Genomic DNA, 19,871 nt, shown 5'->3' on the forward strand with positions numbered 1-19,871 from the left:
GTCTCCCTGGATGACTACCCTACTCTCTGCTATATGGCTGGGCCATTACTAATAATTTTCTTGGTTTTAGTTTTTGGACCCTGCGTGACAAACAGGTTAATTGCTTTTGTTACAAATCGAGTGAGTGCTGTGCGGTTGGTTCTGAGACAACAGTACCAGTCAGTTAGGACAACTGGTGAGACCAAATAAGAGACTTGATATCAAAATTCTAAGATTAGAATTACTTAGTAGAAGAAGAGGGGAATGAAAGGAAAATTATACAGATTTAAGGTTTAAAAATATGAAGTTAAAAGAGTATGTTTCAACTCAGGACTAAACACTGTGAAAAGCAAGTCCAGGCAGCCCCGCCCTGCCGCTAGAACTAACAGACCATAAAAGGAAAGGAATGCAGAACAGACCAGGAGTACCGGATCTGACTCACAGGCCACCTGGCAGGAAGAGATAAGCCCCCAGCCCCCGACATCCAGGACGCCCCAAACCTGCCAATGTGTGTAGCTATACCTTATTACCTCATCATGTGAAATAGCCAATCATATGTGAACATGTCTATGTGCCTCGTTTGAATCCACCAATCCCCGTAACTATGCATCTGCTTCTGTACGCCCACTTCTGCTTCCCCAATCCCTATAAAAGCCCCATGCTGGAGCTGCTGGGCGCGCAAGTCCTCCGAAGAGACTGTGTGCCTGCAGGTACCTGTGTTTTCCAATAAACCCTCTTGCTGATTGCAAAAAAAAAAAAGAATTTTGAAGTAAGCCTACCACCCAGAGGTCTTCCTATTTGCCCATGTTGTGGGTGTTGCAACAAAGACTGGGTCAATGTTAGAAAATAGGGTTGGGAGGCAAAAGACTCAACTAGACAAACAGGAGCAAAGGCCATCCTGTGTCCCTGGGAGTATAAAGGTACTATCTCAGCCTTGGCTATCAGTCTGTCCATCCTCACTGGCTACTATGCTGGACACAGGACTGCTCCTGGTGGTCATACTGGCCTCCCTAAGTGTCATGTTCTTGGTGTCCCTCTGGCAGCAGAAAATCAGGGAGAGATTGCCTCCAGGACCCACTCCTTTGCCTTTCATTGGAAATTATCTGCAGCTGAATATGAAAGACGTATACAGTTCCATCACACAGGTATCACTGGATGAGGGGATGGATGGGACATGGGAGTCCAAGAAGCTGGGTTGTTTTGCATGTTTTGTGGCAGAAGATTCATAGAGTAAATCCAAAGTCTTGTATTCATGGAGTTTAGAAAGATAAGGAGCGGGCTGGAGAGATGGCTCAGCGGTTAAGAGCACCATGTGCTCTTCCAAAGGTCCTGAGTTCAAATCCCAGTAACCACATGGTGGCTCACAACCATCTATAATGAGATCTGGTGCCCTCTTCTTGTATTCTTAATCATAATAAATAAATAAATCTAAAAAAATAAGATAAGGAGCTATTTCAACTCTTTGGTTTGTTGTTTGCATTCGTTTGTTTGTTTGTTTTTCAATCATTTATTTGTAGAATAACACATAATCTGACCTCTGTGTACTGGTCTAGTTCAGTGAATAAGTCATCTAACAGCCTCCATCTACCCAACATCAGCTCAGTGAGCGCTATGGTCCTGTGTTCACCATTCACCTTGGGCCTCGACGGATTGTTGTGCTTTATGGATACGATGCAGTCAAAGAGGCTTTGGTGGACCAAGCTGAGGAGTTCAGTGGACGCGGCGAACTGCCTACCTTTAATATACTCTTCAAAGGCTATGGTGAGGAGGATACCACATTGGGGAGCATGCCCAAGGACATTTGTTGGCCTCATTTAAGTAGCCTTCATCCTAACTCATCTTTCCCCTCAAGGCTGTACATAGTCCTCTGATTTTTCTCTCCATATTCAAGTTGAATGTTGCTTCTTATTGTGACCCTTCCTAGTCTTTCTATGATTCTCTGTGGGTGCTTCCTTTCATTCTTCTTCACCCTTTTCTTCCATTCTTTAACCCTCATAATACTAGGTAGGAGATAAAAAGAGATAGAGGAAAAAGGGGACACTATTGTTAGACTACTTCCTTCTGAGAGGTAATGAGTTCCTTAGGGCAAGTTTGATCATCTCAGTCAGGATATCTAATTTCTTCTTCCTGTTGTTACTTTGCACAAGGCGACTTAACAAAGCACAGCCAACAGCAACCAACCAACAACCAAAACCAATCTCTCAAGGCCCTTGCATTAAAATAACCTCTGAGGAATCCCCAGTATCCTAAGGGTCACACTCTCAGAAACTATCTGCAGTAGGCAAAATCATACCCCTGCTAGAGCACAAAATAAATCATAGGTCTCTGCTTTGGACAATCTGATTCATCCCCATATTGCATACCTGGAATTAAAAAAACATATTCCTATAATATTTCTGTATTTGTCAAAAAAAACAAAATTCTTTTTTTTTATCTTTAAGTAATACTCCAACTTTATTGAATAAAGGAATAAATGGAGTTTTCAAGTTTTCCCATCATGGTTATTTTTAAAGCCACCTGATACATGACAGTACTTATCAAAACAAGATGTTTATCTATTTTTGTCATTTGTATTTTTGCTTAATTTTATATTCATAAATATATTTAAATTAACTAATAGTTCATGGTAACACTTGGCACACAGGTTGCTTAAGCTGGTAATAACAGATAACAGCTCTATAGTAACTTGCAAGTTCGTACACAAATTTATTATTTTTTACATTACTGGGACCTAATGTCAGATAAGCAAATACTTGTTTTCTATCTCCCAGCCAGAACAAAAATCTGTGATGTAACGTTTTCATTGTGTAAGAGTTCCTTTTTACATTTCAATAAGAATACCATGCAATCTTTTCTGAAACAAAATGTCTGGGGTGCTAATGAAGGAAAAAGCTTAATAAGTTTATTTATTTAAATCTAATCTTCCAATAAGAAATGGAGGATCTGCTGTCTTTATTTAGAAGGCTGTGTAAATATTTTCTGTCAAAACATACCCACGTGAACAAATATATACAGTTCAACACCATTCCCTACAGGAAACATGAGCACTCCACGTCACAGTTCCCATAGGACTTTTAAAGGCCTCACAGTTCTGTCTTCCCTGACTTGCTTCTATCTGGATTCCATCCACGCTTTATTAGAGGTTCTCTTCATGTCATCGTCACCACCTTCATAAATCTTCTTTACAACATTCTTTAATACCTCACTAGGTTCCAGGGACTAAGCCACTACCCAAAGACTATTCATGGACTGACCCTGGGCTCCAACCTCATAGGTAGCAATGAATAGCCTAGTAAGAGCACCAGTGGAAGGGGAAGCCCTGGGTCCTGCTAAGACTGAACCCCCAGTGAACTAGATTGTTGGGGGGAGGGCGGTAATGGGGGGAGGATGGGGAGGGGAACACCCATATAGAGGGGACGGGGTAGGGGTTAGGGGGATTTGGGCCTGGAAACAGGGAAAAGGAATAACAATCGAAATGTAAATAAGAAATACCCAAGTTAATAAAGATGGAGAAAAATAAATAAATAAAGTTGAAAGTCAAAAAAAAAAGATAGTAATTCAGCAGTTCCCAGAAGTTCTGCACCTCTAATGTTCACGGGACTCTCTTCCATAAAGTTACCAGAATCAACAACAACAAAAAACTCACTAGGATCTGCCTCAGTGTCCTAGGAAGGCTTTTCTTTCTCTTTGCATTCTTTTTGCATCTGAGTTAAGTAGTCCAATTCCCTGTGTTTTCTGCTTTTTTTTTCTATAGGATAATAACTTATCAGTCTTCACATTTTTTGAATTGCTTTCCACAGAGATAGGTTTCAAAAGATTATTCACAATCATGGAGTAATTCTTGCCATTGAGGTTTTTTACCAAAAGATCAAATGCCCTCTCTTTGAAGTGTACTTGCACATTCTCTGCCTGAACCTGATGAATTCCAGTTAAGGTAATGTAGATTTTCACAAACTTAACTTACTGATCCTGTCCATAATTACTGATTTCCATGGTGTATCCTGTTGCAAGAGAAGTAACCACAGCATCTGGCTTTTCACATGTGACCATTGCTCCTGGCTGCTCTCGTCTCTCTCACTAAATGTCCTCCTTCCTTTGCTTCTCTCTCTCTCTCTCTCTCTCTCTCTCTCTCTCTCTCTCTCTCTCTCTCACAACCTCTCGGCATTCTCCTAGATGGATGACTCCTTTTTAAAAAAAAAAAGAAACTATTTTTATTATTATATTTTCCAGGAGCACAGATATAATAGAGTCCAATCAATAGTTTTTAAGCTACTAACCCTTTCTAGAGATGATGAAAATAGAAAACTGGAAGAATGCCTAGGTAGCAAATGACCTTGGAAGTTAGGGACTAAAAATTTAAGTCCACATCTGTGCAAGATAAAAATTAACTCTTAGTTTGCATAAGCTCTTATTTTTTTCATAAGTCTTATTTGTTTTTTTATCTTTATTAACTTGAGTATTTCTTATTTACATTTCGATTATTATTCCCCTTCCCAGTTTCTGGGTGGATGACTCCTTTTTAACTTAGCTGATATTTTTATTCTTCTTAAACATTTATCCACACACAGAGCATCAGTCGCAGGTCTGAGGCACACCCTGCTAGTGCCTCTGGATTGTTTTTAAAGATCATTTGCTCTTACTTTTCTATCTATGGGTGTTTTGCTTATGTGTATATGTGTACACAAGTCTGGTGCCCATGGAAGCAAAAAGATGGAGTCAGATCTCCTGAACTCCAGGGGTTCCATGAGTTCTATAAGCTGTCAGGCGAGTGCTGGGGTTCAAGCACAGGTCCTCTGCAAGGTCAGCCAGTGCTCTTGAGTGCAGAGCCAGCTTTGCTGTCCATCCCCCCGCCCCCGCGCATGTATTTTTAAATGTTGTTTTACATATGTCATGTGTTGTCCCTAAGATGTGTATAATGCTTATAGAACATTACAGTCTGGTAAGTGCTGGCCAAAGTTACAGAAGTATAAAATGGCCTTGAGCAGCAAAACATTGGTTATAAGCAAGAAAGTTCAAAATAAAGAGAAAATCCACAAAGAGCCAAATATCTTTATAACATTAATTCTATGGTTGCGATTTAACACCAAGGGGGTATCTGTTTCCCTGAACTAAGGGGCACAGAAATGGCTACTACTACTTAGGGTCAAAATAGTGACTACAGCTCAGGACACATAAGCAAAACCAGAGCCAAAGACCAGGGAGTGGTAATAAAATAATAAAAAATCCTGGCTCAGGGATTCGTCCCACCTTTCCCTGGTGAAAGACACACACAGCCTTTATATTTTAGTCTGCCTTATGCAGCACAATAGCTGGGCAGCTGCCTACCCTCCATGTTGTTAGAATCCATTTCCCTATCAATAGCCTTGAGTTGATACTTTACAAATTTCCATATTCCATTTTTGCTGTTCTTAACCCAATTTAACAGCCTTCTGGGCCACAATCTCTTGGCCCTTAGCACATGGTATCTCTCCTTTGCCCTTCTTCTCTTTCTTCTTCCTTGGCTTCCACGGAAGCTCCTCGGTCCCATTCTCCTTCCTCATGCTCTAGCCAAGGAAACCTAAACCCCTCCTATGTCCCTTCTCCCCAGCTATTAGCTGCTGGCATCTTTATTTACCAACCAAAGTAAATGGGGGCAGAGTCCCCCAGGCTAAGGGCAGATTCCAAATCTTAGAAGGCAGCACGAAGCAGTATAGTAAACAGTAAAAGAAAAAACCGCAACACCAGAGTACGTTTCTATGTATGCTGTCCTTGCTTTAATGTGGAGTTTCTGTTTTCAGAAAATGCTCAAATTTGGTTCTTTTAGCCATGTCAGCGACCTGGAGCAGCATTCTGAGTCTCTCTGCTTCTGTCTGTAACTCTCTGTTTCCTTGCCTGGCTGACTTGTTCCAACTTTCTTACTCTGTGTCTGCTGCAGAGCCTCTGTTCGTTTCTTCAGTGTTCTTGCCATCTCAATCCCATCTTTGTCTCTTTTCTTTCCTCTAAGAAGGCCTTTCCAGCATGGGCCTGGGCCTTCCTCAGCCTCAGACTACCTCACCCCAACACCCATGTTCATGTCTCTACAGGTTTTTCATTGAGCAATGTGGAACAGGCCAAGCGTATCAGGCGCTTCACCATAGCCACATTGAGAGATTTTGGTGTGGGCAAGCGTGATGTACAGGAGTGTATCCTGGAGGAGGCAGGCTATTTGATCAAGACGTTGCAGGGCACTTGTGGTAAGCAAGAGACCATTAAGTGTTTGGGCAAGAGAAAGAACATCCCTGACACCTAGACCCTATGGGTTGTGGAGAAGGAGGACGGCGAAGACCGCCTACCAAACCATCTCCAGAATCTGGTGCTGAGAGATTGGTGCCTCACTCCAATTCCCACACCATCTGCTAACTCTTCTCCCTCATAATGCGAATGTCATCCAAACAATGTCACCCCTCTCAGGAGCCCCCATTGACCCTTCCATCTACCTGAGCAAAACAGTCTCCAATGTCATTAACTCCATTGTCTTCGGGAACCGCTTCGACTATGAGGACAAAGAGTTCTTGTCACTGTTGGAGATGATCGATGAAATGAATATATTTGCAGCCTCAGCCACAGGGCAGGTAAAAGATTCCAGCTCTGCCAATTGTGCTTATAATGTCCTACATTGGCCATACCGACAAAGGGCAAGGACTACCCCAACGCTCATGTCCACAAACATTCCCCTCAAAAACAGAAGCTCCCCTCAAAACCAACCTTTACCTTCAGAAAACTGAACCTTTACATCAGAGCCCACAGGAGCTATCCAGTGCTCACAATCTAATGACCTCTGGATATCTCAAGGGCCTGAGAACAAAGCCCTCTGCTTGGCTCTCTTCCCTGAGCAGGTTTCCCCAGCTTAAATTCTGACAGATCCTCTGTGTGGTCGTCCTGAAAGTTGAGACACCTGCCCAAGGGAGACAAGTGATCACCTCAGGCCCCCTCCTCCAATCCTGAGCACCTACCTGGTTCTGCAAAACTATGGCCAGTAAAGTCATTCACACTGGACACACTGCTCTCCCAAAAGATCTCACTGGCACCATGACACGAGAGTCACCTGCTTGTCTCAGGTAAATTCAGGAATGAGTAGACAGGAACCTCAACCAAGGCAACCAAGCACAGACCTCTAGATGGACTGTTTCCCCAAACACCCATACGACTGCCAACCAGCCACACACCGTCCAATTCAAAAAGGTCTGACAGGTGTGTCCCACACCTTATAACCCGAACCATCTTATCCTGAATACTTTACTATGTGGAAAACAGATTCCAATCTCAAACAAATATCAAGAGATCTAAATTCAGCCTTCTTTGGTGCCCAAACATCTAAATACTTGAGTCACTGTGATAACCCTGGCCTGAACACAGGAAACCTGGATTAATGGTCTAATCAAAAAATCAATTGAGTAGTTGAATGTCTGCTAATGTCCCCTTTTGATCCAGCTCATCCAGATTGTAGGACAATGACCCTCATTCTTTAAATCAACTAGAAAATTGCAGTCTCTGGGGCTTCAGACTGTTCAGTAGTTTAAGAGCATGTACTGCTCATCCTGAGGACCTGAGTTCAGTTCCCAGTACGTATGCTGGACATTGCACAGCTCAAGGGGAGTACACCTGCACTCGTGCACATAATTAAAAGTAAAATATTCAAATGAATATAAAGAGTTCTTTCAAGAGTGGAGGTGCTGTTTGTTGCAATTCATCCTAACATAAATACATGAACACCTGGATGAATGACTTAATACAAGTGCCACTCCCACTCAATGTTGCCACTGACAAGCCTTTTCTTTTCTCCTCCCACCCCCCAGCTCTATGACATGTTCCATTCAGTGATGAAGTAACTGCCTGGACCACAGCAACAGATCATCAAGGTTACTCAGAAACTGGAAGACTTCATGATAGAGAAAGTGAGGCAGAACCATAGTACCCTGGACCCCAATTCCCCAAGGAACTTCATTGACTCCTTTCTCATCCGCATGCAAGAGGTGATCCCAATCATGGTGGATGGAATGTCTAAGACTGAGCAGCTGGAAATCACCCTAGAAAAGGAGGAGGAATATAAGCCCATTAAGTGCCCATGATTCTCCTCACAGTCCCGGTTATAGTTAAACCTCACTCTTTCACCTGTTGAGCCTTATCCAAGCCAGGGTATGGGTTAGCAAATTACCATGACAACCGATATTCCAGTGTTCCCCTATGAGACACTGTTTTCAGTATTCAACTACTTAGCATGCACTGAAGCAACTGTCGAAGACCCTATGGAGCCTAAATTTCGCAAGGAGGGAAAGTGTGCCCAGACTTGCATGCTAACTTCATGCAGACAGAAAACTGCTTGCCTCTATGGCTCTCAGGATTTTACTATTAGCCACCTGGACTCTAGCATTTCATATCTCTGTTAGAAAATACATATCAATATACAACCCTGAACTGGGCAACCTGGGTTGTTGTATTTTTTCTTCTATTATCTGCTCTAGTAATTATGTATTGTTTTTTATTTTAATGTTGTTTTTCTTTTTTTTTCATCTTTATTAAATTGAAGATTTCTTATTTACATTTAAATTGTTATTCCCCTTCCCGGTTTCCAGGCCAACATTCTCTAACCCCTCCCCTTCCCCTTCTATATGGGCTTCCCCTTCATATCCTCCCCCCATTACCACCCTTCCCCCAACAATCACGTTCACTGGGTGTTCAGTCTTGGCAGGACCCAGGGCTTCCCCTTCCACTGGTGCTCTTACAAGCCTCATTGCTTCCTATGAGGTTGGAGCCCAGGGTCAGTCCATGTGTAGTCGTCGGGTAGTGGCTTAGTCCCTGGAAGCTCTGGTTGCTTAGCATTGTTGTTCATATAGGGTCTCGACCCCTTCAAGCTCTTCCACTCCTTTCGCTGATTCCTTCAACGGGGGTCCCGTTCTCAGTTCAGTGGTTTGCTCCTGGCATTTGCCTATGTATTTGCTGTATTCTGGCTGTGTCTCTCAGGAGAGATCTACATCCGGTTCTTGTCAGCCTGCACTTCTTTGCTTCATCCATCTTATCTAGTCTGGTGGCTGTATATGTATGGGCCACATGTGGCGCAGGCTCTGAATGGGTGTTCCTTCAGCCTCTGTTCTAAACTTTGCCTCCCTATCCCCTCCCAAGGGTATTCTTGTTCCCCTTTTAAAGAAGGAGTGAAGCATTTGCATTTTGGTCGTCCTTCTTGAGTTTCATGTGTTCTGTGTATCTAGGGTAATTCAAGCATTTGGGCTAATATCCACTTATCCATGAGTGCATACCATGTGTGTTTCTCTGTGATTGGGTTACCTCATTCAGGATGATATTTTCCAGGTCCATCCATGTGCCTATGAATTTCATGAAGTCATTGCTTTTATTGCTGAGTAATATTCCATTATGTAGATGTACCACATTTTCTGTATCCATTCCTCTATTTAGGGGCCTCTGGGTTCTCTCCAGCTTCTGGCTATTATAAATAAGGCTGCTATGAACACAGTGGAGCACCTGTCTTTGTTATATGTTGGGGCATCTTTTGGGTATATGCCCAAGAGAGGTATAGCTGGATCCTCAAGTAGTTCAATGTCCAATTTTCTGAGGAACCTCCAGACTGATTTCCAGAATGGTTGTACCAGTCTGCAATCCCAGCAACAATGGAGGAGTGTTCCTCTTTCTCCACATCCTCACCAGCATTTGCTGTCACGTGAGTTTTTGATCTTAGCCATTCTCACCAGTGTGAGGTGAAATCTCAGGGTTGTTTTGATTTGCATTTCCCTTATGACTAAAGATGTTGAACATTTCTTAAGGTGTTTCTCAGCCATTCGACATTCCTCAGCTATGAATTCTTTGTTTAGCTCTGAACCCCATTTTTAATAGGGATATTTGTCTCCCTGCAGTCTAACTTCATAAGTTCTTTGTATATTTAGGATATAAACCCTCTATCTGTTGTATGATTGGTAAAGCTCTTTTCCCAATCTGGTGGTTGTTGTTTTGTCCTAACCACCGTGTCCTTTGCCTTACAGAAGCTTTGCAGTTTTATAAGATCCCATTTATCGATTCTTGATCTTAGAGCATAAGCCATTGGCGTCTTGTTCAGGAAGTTTTCCCCAGTGCCCATGTGTTCGAGATGCTTCCCCACTTTTTCTTCTATTAGTTTGATTGTATCTGGTTTGATGTGGAGGTCCTTGATCCACTTGGACTTAAGCTTTGTACAGGGTGATAAGCATGGATCGATCTACATTCTTCTACATGTTGACCTCCAGTTGAACCAGCACCATTTGCTGAAAATGCTATCTTTTTTCCATTGGATGGTTTTGGCTCCTTTGTCAAAAATCAAGTGACCATAGGTGGGTGGGTTCATTTCTGAGTCTTCAATTCTATTCCATTGATCTATCTGTCTGTCTCTGTACCAATACCATGCAGTTTTTATCACTATTGCTCTGTAATACTGCTTGAGTTCAGGAATAGTGATTCCCCCTGAAGTCCTTTTGTTGTTGAGGATAGTTTTAGCTATCCTGTGTTTGTTGTTATTCCAGATGAATTTGAAAATTGTTCTGTCTAACTCTCTGAAGAAATGGATTGGTATTTTGATGGGGATTGCATTGAATCTGTAGATCGCTTTTAGTAAAAATGGTCATTTTTACTATATTAATTCTGCCAATCCATGAGCATGGGAGATCTTTCCATCTTCTGAGGTCTTCTTCAATTTCTTTCTTCAGAGTCTTGAAGTTCTTATCATAAAGATCTTTTACTTGCTTGGTTAAAGTCACACCGAGGTATTTTACATTATTTGGGACTATTATGAAGGGTGTCGTTTCCCTAATTTCTTTCTCAGCTTGTTTTTCTTTTGTGTAGAGGAAGGCTACTGATTTATTTGAGTTAATTTTATACCCAGCCACTTTGCTGAAGGTGTTTATCAGCTTTAGTAGTTCTCTGGTGGAACTTTTGGGATCACTTAAATATACTATCAAATCGTCTGCAAATAGTGATAATTTGTCTTCTTCTTTTCCAATCTGTATCCCCTTGACCTCCTTTTGTTGTCTGATTGCTCTGGCTAGAACTTCAAGAACTATATTGAATAAGTAGGGAGAGAGTGGGCAGCCTTGTCTAGTCCCTGATTTTAGTGGGATTGCTTCAAGTTTCTCTCCACTTAGTTTAACCTTAGCTGGTTTGCTGTATATGGCTTTTACTATGTTTAGGTATGGGCCTTGAATTCCTATTCTTTCAGGACTTTTATCCTGAAGGGGTGTTGAATTTTGTCAAATGCTTTCTCAGCATCTAATGAAATGATCATGTGGTTTTGTTCTTTCAGTTGGTTTATATAATGGATTACATTGATGGTTTTCCATATATTAAACCATCCTTGCATGCCTGGGATGAAGCCTACTTGATCATGGTGGATGATTGTTTTGATGTGCTCTTGGATTCGGTTTGCCAGAATTTTGTTGAGTATTTTTGCATCGATATTCATAAGGGAAATTGATCTGAAGTTCTCTTTCTGTATTGGGCCTTTGTGTGGTTTAGGTATAAGAGTAATTGTGGCTTCATAGAAGGAATTCGGTAATGCTCCATCTGTTTCAATTTCGTGGAATAGTTTGGATAGTATTGGTATGAGGTCTTCTATGAAGGTCTGATAGAATTCTGCACTGAACCCATCTGGACCTGGGCCCTTTTTGGTTTGGAGACTTTTAATGACTGCTTCTATTTCTTTAGGAGTTATGGGGTTGTTTAACTGGTTTATCTGTTCCTGATTTAACTTTGGTACCTGGTATCTGTTTGTATGATATCTGTCTAGGTTCTTCTGGCTTTCATAGTCTCTGGTGAGAAGTCTGATGTGATTCTGATAGGTCTGCCTTTATATGTTATGTGACCTTTTTCCCTTACTGCTTTTAATATTCTTTCTTTATTTTGTGCATTTGGTGTTTTGACTATTATGTGATTGGAGGAGTTTATTTTCTGGTCCAATCTATTTGGAGTTCTGTAGGCTTCGTGTATGTTTATGGGCATCTCTTTTTTTAGGTTAGGGAAGTTTTCTTCTATGATTTTGTTGAATGTATTTACTGGTCCTTTGAGCTGAGTATCTTCACTCTCTTCTATACCTATTATCCTTAGGTTTGATCTTCTCATTGAGTCCTGGATTTCTTGTATGTTTTGGACCAGTAGCTTTTTCCGTTTTACATTATCTTTGACTGTTGTGTCGATGATTTCTACGGAATCTTCTGCTCCTGAGATTCTCTCTTCTATCTCTTGTATTCTGTTAGTAATGCTTGTATATACGGCTCCTTGTCTCTTCCTTTGGTTTTCTATATCCAGGGTTGTTTCCCTTTGTGCTTTCTTTATTGAGTCTATTTCCCTTTTTAATTCCTTCACCTGTTTGATTGTGTTTTCCTGGAATTCTTTCAGAGATTTTTGTGATTCCTCTCTATAGGCTTCCACTTGTTTATTTATGTTTTCCTGTGTTTCTCTAAGGGAGTTCTTCATGTCTTTCTTGAAGTCCTCCAGCAACATAATCAAATATGATTTTAAATCTAGATCTTGTTTTTCTGGTGTTTGGATATTCAGTGTTTGCTTTGGTGCTAGAATTGGGCTCTGATGATGCCCTGTAGTCTTGGTTTCTGTTGCTTGGGTTCCTGCACTTGCCTCTCACCATCAGGTTGTCTCTGGTGTTACCTTGTTCTGCTATTTCTGACAGTGGCTAGACTGTCCTATAAGCCTGTGTGTCAGGAGTGCTGTAGACCTCTTTTCCTGTTTTCTTTCAGCCAGTTGTAGGAACAGAGTGTTCTGCTTTTGGGCGTGTAGTCTTTCCTCTCTACTGGTCTTCAGCTGTTCCTGTGGGCCTGTGTCCTGAGTCCACCAGGCTGGTCGCTTGGAGCAGAAAAGTTGATCTTGTCTGTGGTCCTGCGACCTAAGTTGCTTGTGGGAGTGGGGGTGCTGCTTTTGAGCTCTCTGTCAGGGTGGCAACCCGGATGGCCTGCGCCGCCTTTTCCTGGAACCCCCGTGCACCTGAGTCCCAGATGGCATTAGGTCTTTTCCTCTGGAGTCAGAAATGTGGGCAGAGTGTAGTCTCTTCTGGCTTCCCAGGTATGTCTGCCCCTCTGAAGGTTTAGCTCTCCCTCCCACGGGATTTGGGTGCAGATAACTGTTGACTGGGTCCCTTCTGTGGGGGCGGTGTCTGGACTGCCTTGTTTTTCCTTTATTGGATTTTTTATTTATATTTTAAATGTTATCCCCTTTCCCAGTTTCCTGAAACCTGCTATCTCTCCATGGTTCTATGAGGGTTCTCTCCCACCTACACACTACTCTCTCCCACCTATGTGTACTGACATTCACCTAACACTGGGGCATCAAGCCTGGACAGAACCAAGGGCCTCTCCTACCATTGATGCCCGATAGGGCTATCCTCTGCGACACATGTGGCTGAAGCCATAGGTTCATCCCCGTGTACTCTTGGGATAGTGGGTAAGTCTCTGGGTTCTCTGGAGGTGGGGAGATCATCTGGTTGATATTGTTGTACTTCTTATAGGGTTGCAAACTCCTTCAGCTCCTTCAGTTCTTTCTCTAACTCCTCCATTGCAGACCCCCTTCTCAGTCCAATAGTTGGCTGCCAGCATCTGCCTTTGTTTTTCTCAGGTTCTGGCAGAGCCTCTCAGGAGACACCTGTATCAGGATCCTGTCTACATGTACTTCTTGGCATCCACAATATTGTCTGGGTTTAGTGGATGTATAAGGGATGGGTCTCCAGTTGGAACAGTCTCTGAATGACCTTTCCTTAAGTATCTGCTCCAAACTTTGTCTCTGTACTTCCTCCTGTGAGTATTTTTGTTCCCCATTCTTAGGACTAAGCATCCGCACTTTGGTCTCCCTTCTTCTTGAGCTTCAGGTGGTCTCTGAGTTGTATCTAGGGTATTCTGAGCTTTTGGGCTGATATCCATTTCTCAATGAGTGCATACCATGTGTGTTATTTTGTGACTGGGCTGCCTCACTCAGAATGATATTTTCTAGTTCAATCTATTTGCCTAAGAATTGCATTAAGTCATTGTTTAAATATCAGAGTAGTAACCAAGTGTGCAAATGTACCATATTTTCTGAATCCATTTCTCTGTTGAAGGGCATCTAGGTTCTTTCCAATTTCTGGCTATTATAAGTAAAGCTGCAATGAACATAGTGGAGCATGTGTCCTTGTTGTATGTTGGAGTATTTCTTGGGTATATGTCCGAGAGTTGTATAGCTGGATCTTCAGGTATTACAATGTCCAATTTTCTGAAGACCCACCAGACTGATCCCACCAACAATGAAGGAGTGTTCCTCTTTCTCCACATCCTCGCCAGCATCTGCTGTCACCTAAGTTTTGATCTTAGCCATTCTGAAGGGTGTGAGGTAAAATCTCAGGGTCACATTGATTTGTATTTGCCTGATGACTAAGGATGTTGAACATTTCATTAGATGATTCTCGGCCAATTGATACTCTCTGTTGAGAACTCTTTGTTTAGCTCTATAACCTATTTTTGATAAAGTTATTTGATTCTCTGGAATCTAACTTCTTGAATTCTTTGTATATATTGGACAATAGCCCTCTATCAGATGTACAATTGGTAAAGAGCTTTTCCCAATCTGTTGGTTGTCGTTTTGTCCTAATAACAGTGTCCTTTGCCTTACAGAAGCTTTGCAATTTTATGAAGTCCCATTTGTTGATTCTTGATCTTAGAGCATAAGCCCTTGGTGTTCTCTTCAGGAAATTCTCCCATGTGCCCTGTGTTCAAGGCTCTTACCCGCTTTCTCTTCTATTAGTTTCAGTGCATCTGGTTTTATTTTACTTTTGTTTTATTTTTCTTGTATATTTTTGTACTTACACTTCAAATGCTATCTCCTTTGTACATTCTCTGATATCTCCTCCCTGTCCCCATGCTTCTATGAGGATGCTCTCACTTCCACCCACCCACTCCCACCTCAATGCCTTGACATTCACCTACATTGGGGAAATGGGCCTTTACTGGACCAAGGACTTTTCCTCCTATTAATGATGGACAATGCCATCCTCTGCTATATATACAGCTGAAGCCATGCTTCCCTCCATTTGTACTCTTTGGTTGGGGGTTTAGTCTCTGGGAGCTCTGGGGGAAGAGTCTGGTTGGTTGATAATTTTGCTCTTCCAGCCATGAAATGAAAGACAGTCACCTATACAGAGAAACAAGGAAAGCTTCTCCTGCAAACCAAAGATTCCAAACACAACCTGGACATTGCTTTTCCAACCATTGGTCTGGACACTTTGAGAACTAGATACAAAGAAAATTCCAGAAGTGCTGCCACTTGGGTCCATTTCTGAGGAATTTAATCCACAGTTGATGGCTGCTTAGAGATGATGAAATCATATTCCTTTGCAGTGTGGCTACTAGTAAATTGCCCTTTCTCAAGTGAAGAACCACTCACCCATATGCATGCAGCCACACCTAATTATAAGCAGATCTCCCCCCAAATAAAAACAGGAAAATATGAGGAAGACTTATTAGAAATTAGAAATGGTTCAATAAAATAAAAATAGAGATAATGGAGGGGAATATGTTTAAGGTGCATTTCACATATATGTCTGAAAAATGAAGACTCAAGATTCAGTTGGTATGGAATGGGATTCATCTGGGAGGGCTTGAGGGAGGGGTGTGAATGTATTCACAGTACAATAAATGAAATTCTCAAAGAAATAATAAAAATATTTATACAATAATGACTAGAAATGTTTTAGAAAATTAAAACCCTTAGTGTTCCCCAAAAGGAGTACAAAATGATAAATAGATTTGCGTTCTCTCTCTCTGTCTCTGTCTCTGTCTCTGTCTCTCTGTCTCTCTGTCTCTCTCTCTCTCTCTCCCCCCCCCAGGAGAAATATGTTAATTCAGAATTCCACATGAACAACCTAGTGATGTCATCATTAGGCCTCCTCTTTGCTGGGACTGGGTCAGTCAGCTCCACGCTATACCATGGTTTCCTGCTACTCATGAAGCATCCAGATGTGGAAGGTGAGGCTGGCTGTGTGGCAAGGAAGTTGGGAACCCCAGATTCTCCAACCTCTTCCAACCTGACAATGACCCTCACCTCTCCCAGATCCCTGGATGCTCAGACATCCTGACTATGCAGACACAGAGGCATATTAAATGCATAAACAGAGTACTAACTAAGTTAAAATATTAAACATTCCGAAATTGATTTCCCACTGACTGCCAGATCCCTGTTCTCTGTTCCCTGACTTCTCCTTCTCCCCACCATGATTTGGTCATGAAAAGGATAAAATTATCCTGGCCAGCACTTAGGTATGGATGTATGTATAGATGGTCTAAATGCATGTTTACAGAGACATGTAATACATACAGTGGTACACATGTGAACTATTCCACATGCTTTGAGGTCTCTGGATTTTTAGAAACAGCCCATCTTCCTTTGTCTTCCAGCCAAGGTCCATGAGGAAATTGAGCGAGTGATCGGCAGGAACCGACAGCCTCAGTATGAGGACCACATGAAGATGCCCTACACCCAGGCTGTGATCAATGAGATCCAAAGATTTTCTAACTTGGCTCCCTTGGGCATTCCTCGAAGGATTATCAAGAACACAACCTTCCGTGGCTTCTTCCTCCCCAAGGTGCAGCCAGGCCCATCCAAGTAGGGGCCTCCAACCCACTCCCTGATGCTTCAGGGCCTCTTTCCATCTACAGCCATCTAACTCAACTCTAATTCCTCCAACCAAAGAATTCCCCCCAACTACCATATTAGGCCCATGAGAGTCCTCTACTTAGGTTACTCTCACCTCTCCTAGACTTAGTACCTCGGGGAATTCACCCACATGTCCCCAACTTCTTGTCACACTGCTTTGAACTCCAAGTTCTATCTGATCTTCTGCCTTACTACTATCCAATCTCTCAACTCCTGGGCTAACACACTAACACATTATCTCAGAACATGATTCCCCTAGAGCTCAAATCTCCAATTTCTGGTGGCACGCATCACAGCCCCTCAAAACTCCTATTCCCTAATGCCCTTTCCTCAGGAGACCCCCAACTCTGTGCCTTTCCGTTCTCTTCATTTGGACACTAGCACCACTTGGGGTCCTTTCTCCATCAACCCATCTTCTCAAATTTCCTTTCTTTCCTCTTCCAGGGCACCGATGTATTCCCTATAATAGGTTCTCTGATGACAGAACCAAAGTTCTTCCCTAACCACAAAGACTTCAACCCCCAGCACTTCCTGGATGACAAGGGACGGTTGAAGAAGAATGCTGCATTTCTCCCTTTTTCCATTGGTAAGGAGACAGTGGGTTATTAGACCACTGCTCATACCAACAGGGATAACTCATGCCAGTTCCCATCTCTGTGATTCTGCCTAGCATCAGGCTAACCAGGTACAATCCCTGCACCTCCCAAGCACCACGACTCAGGTCAAAGTATCAATGAGATCAGTGATCTCTTTCAGAGACTGGGAAGCGGTCCAGAACACCAAATTTCCCAGGTCATGCTCATGCAAGCAATTTCTTCATACTCTTTTTAAAGCAGTTTTAAATGATTTTTTGTTATTTTTTAATAATTCATCTAATGTGCATTGGTGTGAGGTTGTCAGATTCATTAGAACTGGACTTATAGACATTTTATCTGCCATGTGGGTGCTGAGAATTGAACCTTGGTTCTTCAGAAGAGCAGACAGTGCTCTTAACCAGTGAGCCATCTCCCAGCCCCATATTCAAATTTTAAAAAGGGGATAACAACCAGGTGGTGGTGGTACATGTCTTTAAACCCAGTACTCGAGAAGCAGAAGCAGGTGGATATCTAAGTTCAATGCCAGCTGGATCTATAGAGTAAGTTAGAAGAAAACCCAGACTAAATGGAGGAAACCCTGACTTAAAAAACTAAAAATAAATAAATAATAGATAGATAGATGCATGCATGTATACATACATATATGCATACCTACATGCATGCATACATAGATACATAGATGACTCAGAGATAATTAGATGAATAAATAAATAAACAAGACCACAGCAGGCATCCACATCTGAGAATAAAATTAATAATTGGTAGAGGAAGCATCTGGACTCCATATTGCTTCAGCCTACAATGAGTTGCCCCACTTTGTGTGTAGGGACACTGGGGTTCTGAGAGGGTTAGGAACCTTTCCTAATGATCACTCATGCTCCAGGTTAGCACCCCTTTTCCCTAAGAGAACAAGGCTGCTCACTGGGTACTGAGGGAAAGAAGTGAGATCTTGCTCCAAGTCTGTGCTCCTTACTTCTCTCCTCTTTAGGAAAGCGATTCTGCTTGGGAGATAGCCTGGCTAAAATGGAGCTCTTCCTGCTGCTCACCACCATCTTGCAGAACTTCCGTTTTAAGTTCCCAATGAATCTAGAAGACATCAACGAGTACCCCAGTCCCATAGGGTTTACCAGGATCATACCAAATTACACCATGAGCTTCATGCCCATCTGATTCTGAGTTGAATCAAGGTGGGGCAAGAGGGAGGGAGAGCCTGAAGTGGGGCCAGGGTGCAGGTGGAGAGAACAGAGAAGATGAAGATGAGGGTTAAGAAGGGACCACACCCATGGAAGAAACACAAAAGACTTCTCAGTTTGGTAAAATTGTAACAGTCCTAATAAAAAGAAAGAAACACCCAGTAGGCAGCAGTAACAACAACTGAGACTCATGGGGCAAAGGTGGCTCACCTCTGCAGAAGCTGTCCTGCCCTTCTCTCACTCAGTCCTCTACACAAGAGCAGCATGTCCCCAAGCCCAACGTACAGGTTCAAAAGATAGAACTTAAAAAATTTGAACCTAAACTGAGGTGGAAAAGACACAGTTAGCTAGGATTGACGCATTGGACTCTATCACCAGCATTCAGGAGGGAGGGAACATGGCTCCCTAGGAGGCCTGCCAGAATTACAAAGTGAAAACTCATCTCAAAAAAGGAACAACAGAAAATAAAATTTCAAATTGATTTCTCTTAGACCATAAGAGTCCAGATCTGTATCCAAAGCTATTTGGTTATATTTTTTGTTATTGTTGTTTTGTTTACACGTTGTGTTTTTCTTTCGGTTTGTAAGTCTGTTTGGGATATTTAATTTACATTTACTGATTAGTGTGGGTGGTAGGGCATACCATGGCTCAAATGTGGAAACCAAAGAAAAGCTTTTGGAAGTGTCATCTCCCTTACAATACGTGTGTCCAAGAACTCAAATTCAGACAATAAAGCTTGATAGCAAGCACTTCTACCTACTGAGACATCTAACTGGCCAATTTAGGGAGTTTATTTTAATTTATTTACTTACTAATTTATATGAATATAAGTCCTCTATCTGCATGGCCACCTGCGTGGCAGACGAAGGCATCAGATCACATTACAGAAGGTTGAGTCCACCCAGTGGTGGATGGAAATTGAACTCAGGACTTCTAGAAGCCGTCAAATTTTGAGCCACCTCTTCAACCCCTTAAACAAGTTTCTTAAGGTCACCCTTTCCTCAAATGAAACAACAAGGACTTGGAATATTTTAACATAACCTGAGTCCTCCTACCTGAGGTGTTGTTTCTACAAGCCTGGCAGGCAACTGATCTACCTCCAACATACACTTTCCAACAGTCTTGCTTTCTCATCCACACCTTAATCACCTGACACCTGTTGGGTCTCAGCCCCTGTGCCAGGTAAGTCCATTTTGTCTGACTCAGTCAGTCTGGGAGACAAAAATCCCTTTGACAGAATTCCAAGAGAACTTTAAATGATCATAGATAAGCAAGGATGTGTGTGTTCATGCATAGAGTCCACATTGCTGTGTGATTGCCCATTCCCCTCAGCTTTATGCCCATGTACTCTGCTTGGGTTTCTAAAGGTGGAGGTCTCTGGGACTTAGAAGGGCCCAGCTCAAAGTCTTTGAACCTCTTG

At 42.3% G+C, this 19,871-nt stretch overlaps 1 protein-coding gene across 1 annotated transcript; it reads left to right on the forward strand.

The window, feature by feature from the left end:
* Positions 1 to 938: 938 nt before the first annotated feature.
* On the forward strand, positions 939 to 19,200 carry Cyp2a2 (cytochrome P450, family 2, subfamily a, polypeptide 2). The gene is given in 9 exon segments (NM_012693.1): positions 939 to 1,124; positions 1,578 to 1,740; positions 6,042 to 6,191; positions 6,409 to 6,569; positions 7,794 to 7,970; positions 15,836 to 15,974; positions 16,404 to 16,591; positions 17,107 to 17,248; positions 18,247 to 19,200. Coding segments are annotated over 9 exon segments (1,479 nt in total). The 5' UTR covers positions 939 to 947; the 3' UTR covers positions 18,429 to 19,200.
* Positions 19,201 to 19,871: the final 671 nt, after the last annotated feature.

Source organism: Rattus norvegicus, chromosome 1 (assembly GCF_021556685.1).
Source record: "Rattus norvegicus strain SHRSP/BbbUtx chromosome 1, alternate assembly SHRSP_T2T, whole genome shotgun sequence".
In the NCBI taxonomy this organism is placed as follows: Eukaryota; Metazoa; Chordata; class Mammalia; order Rodentia; family Muridae; genus Rattus; species Rattus norvegicus.